The 2,720-nt window shown below is 32.7% G+C and overlaps 1 protein-coding gene across 1 annotated transcript; it reads left to right on the top strand.

Moving 5' to 3' along the window:
- Window positions 1–1,197: 1,197 nt before the first annotated feature.
- On the top strand, window positions 1,198–1,910 carry LOC129944093 (uncharacterized). Its single transcript, XM_056053282.1, has 2 exons — window positions 1,198–1,336; window positions 1,423–1,910. The coding sequence occupies exons 1-2, from the start codon at window positions 1,267–1,269 to the stop codon at window positions 1,908–1,910; spliced, it is 558 nt and encodes a 185-aa protein (XP_055909257.1). The 5' UTR covers window positions 1,198–1,266.
- Window positions 1,911–2,720: the final 810 nt, after the last annotated feature.

The raw sequence follows: 2,720 nt of genomic DNA, 5'->3' as shown, positions 1-2,720 counted from the left end.
CGCCTAATTATTTGCTTCATATCGAAACATTATTGCCACCATTGTTCATCGACGCGCTCAAGCTTCATTTCGATTACGTTGTCAAAATACTCCGATTAGATTCATCAAGGCTGGTCAATAGAGTATTCAAATTTATCATCATAAATGGGCTTAATTTTGTACAACCTTGAATCGATCTTGCAAATTTGACGGGTGAATCGATCGAATTTGATTTGGATAATCTAACGGGTTTTAAAGGAAGTCTTTACTCTCTTGTTGCTAAATTGGATGAGAAATATCGGCAAAATTTCATCAACAAGGCCAAAGCATCGCAGTATAGAGACTTCTATAGTAAGTTGGAGTTTAATTTTGGAGAATCAAACAACTTCGACGACAAGATTCAAGATTCAATTCTACGAGCCAGAGGTGAGATACTTTCTCTGAACAACACCACAATTTTGCAATACCCATGAAAGAGAGAATATCGGACACTTTTTATGATTTTGTCCAATTATCCAAGAAATTCGTCGGGACATTTTTGGGAAGAACCAATTTGAAGCTGAAGATGTAATCCAAACCCTTAATGGAGCAAAAGGCTGGGAAAGTCTTTAAAAATTTCTCCAATGCACAATGGCTTAAAGTTAAGTTTTCCCAATTTAGGGCTGCCTGAATTTTAAATGATAGGTCTTTGGTAAGTGTGAATATTGATCCCATTGCAAAGTCGGTTTTAGTGTGAAATCAAGCATCAGTCTATTCATTTTGATTTATCTATATTTTAAATATATGCAATAGTTTGCTTAAAAGTTGAAATTTTTTCAAGCAACTTTATGTTACATGTATGTATATGTATAAAATAAATAAACAGTTCATCAGTGACCTAAACACCTTCACCTTTATAACAGTAAGTTACTGCTAATTATATTCTTTAAAGAATACCCTCAGGAAATGTCCAGAATAAAGACTCTATACCTACTAATTTCTCCAAAAATATTTATGTAATAAATCATGGTCATAAGTCATCCTCTTCTGAATACCCTGAAGGGCAACATCGCTTTTCAGAAGAAATTGATTTCAATAATGAACATAAAATATGTAGTATGTATATTTATGTTTTGTTAAATAGTTTACACATGTAGACAAATAATTTTAGCTTTTTTGTTTTTGACAGAAGCTTGTGAATTGTGTTGGGTTGTTTTAGAGTTGAAGAATTTTATATAAAAGCGGTTCTTATTGATAATCAGTTTATAACTTAAGCTCAATTTGTTGGAAACAGTCAAGTTATTCGCGATGAAATCTCAAGTTATTATTCTGTTGGTTCTTGCCGTTGTGGCACACTGCTTGCCATCCAGCGTCAAAAGTAGGCTTTTGGGAGTTAATTGATTGAAAAGATTTTTTGTTTCTATTTTATTATTGATGAAATTATTTTATTTTTGTTCTATTAAGGTCGCCGGTATGAAAAGGAAAATCCTTCTAAGGCAAGGATGTTTCATAAGAAAGGTGGAGGTGGAGGTGGAGGCGTTCAAGTCCTATTATTAGAGACACCAGCAGCATATCCGGCATATGACTACTATGACTCTCCAGAAGAAGAAATAATTGATTTCACACAGATTGGTGAAGGAACTTTCGAACAAGTTGATGACACAGACACGACCAGAGCACATTTCGCTGATAACAATGAAGATGATGATGATGATGAAGACTTCATTGAAGTTGACAACGAACAAACGTCAAAAAGGGGCAACAAGAGAAACAGCAACTTGAAATTAAAAAAACAAACCGGAAAGAAGGAAGCACAGAAGAAAATGGCTTCTTCTGCAGCCTCGAAGAAGGGTGCGAATAAAATTAGATTTATTCAATTGAGTGACAAGGACAACAATAAAGTCCACAGTAATTCCGACAATATTGTATTACGCCGTTTACGAGTGCAATAAATAATAACTTAATAAAATAAATACAAATTATGACCAAAAGAATTTAAATTTAGTGTTTTTCACTTCCCATAGGAAGTTATTGTAATGGGTCCGATTTGTCAAATTGAAAATTTTGACATTTCTCGACGTTTCAAGGTCCCTAGAGTCGAAATAAAAGATTTTTAGAAAGATGTCTGAGCGTGCGTGTGTACGTCCGTACGTCCGTAAGTCCGTACGTTCGCGACGCTTTTTTCGTTGTCCATAGCTCAAGAACCAGAAGATATATTGACTTCAAAGAAATTATGTTATAGAGATAAAAAGGCAGAAAGATGCAGAAAGGGCTCTCAAGAAAATTGTTGGATGAAAATGTTGGTTTACCCTAAATATCTTAAGAACCAAAAACGCTAGAAACTTGAATTGAATTTTATATAATATATTGTAACGTGATACTTTTTCGCGGCAAAGGTATAGCCAACGTAATAATATTATATTATTATAAAATACGGATTTTAGTTACACGTTATAAATATGGCTTCTTTATTTTAAATTGCAAGGAAGAATGAAAATATTACAAGTGTAAGAAAACTTTACACCTCGCTATTGAAAGTTATATGAAAGTCAGCTGTGATATATAAATAATTACATATCAAAGGTTATTGACATTTCATAAATTTCTTGCAGACTGGAATAATATTAAATTTAGCATATACAACTACATGTTTAACTTCTTTCTGCAGTGTGAAACTAATACATATTTAATTTAATACATATAAAACATAGTAATGATGAAAGTATGACAATCAAATTTTAATCAGAAGAAAAGAGATCATT

The sequence above is a fragment of the Eupeodes corollae genome, chromosome 2 (genome assembly GCF_945859685.1).
Source record: "Eupeodes corollae chromosome 2, idEupCoro1.1, whole genome shotgun sequence".
Classification (NCBI taxonomy): domain Eukaryota; kingdom Metazoa; phylum Arthropoda; class Insecta; order Diptera; family Syrphidae; genus Eupeodes; species Eupeodes corollae.
The sequence above is the reverse complement of the archived record's forward strand: the minus strand, read 5'-3'. Positions and strand labels throughout refer to the sequence as shown.

Excerpts from the sequence above, each read along its gene's own strand:
- LOC129944093 (XM_056053282.1), top strand. The coding sequence starts at position 1,267 with ATGAAATCTCAAGTTATTATTCTGTTGGTTCTTGCCGTTGTGGCACAC. Across the intron at positions 1,337-1,422 it reads CTTGCCATCCAGCGTCAAAA|GTCGCCGGTATGAAAAGGAA; the intron begins GTAGGCTTTTGG and ends TGTTCTATTAAG.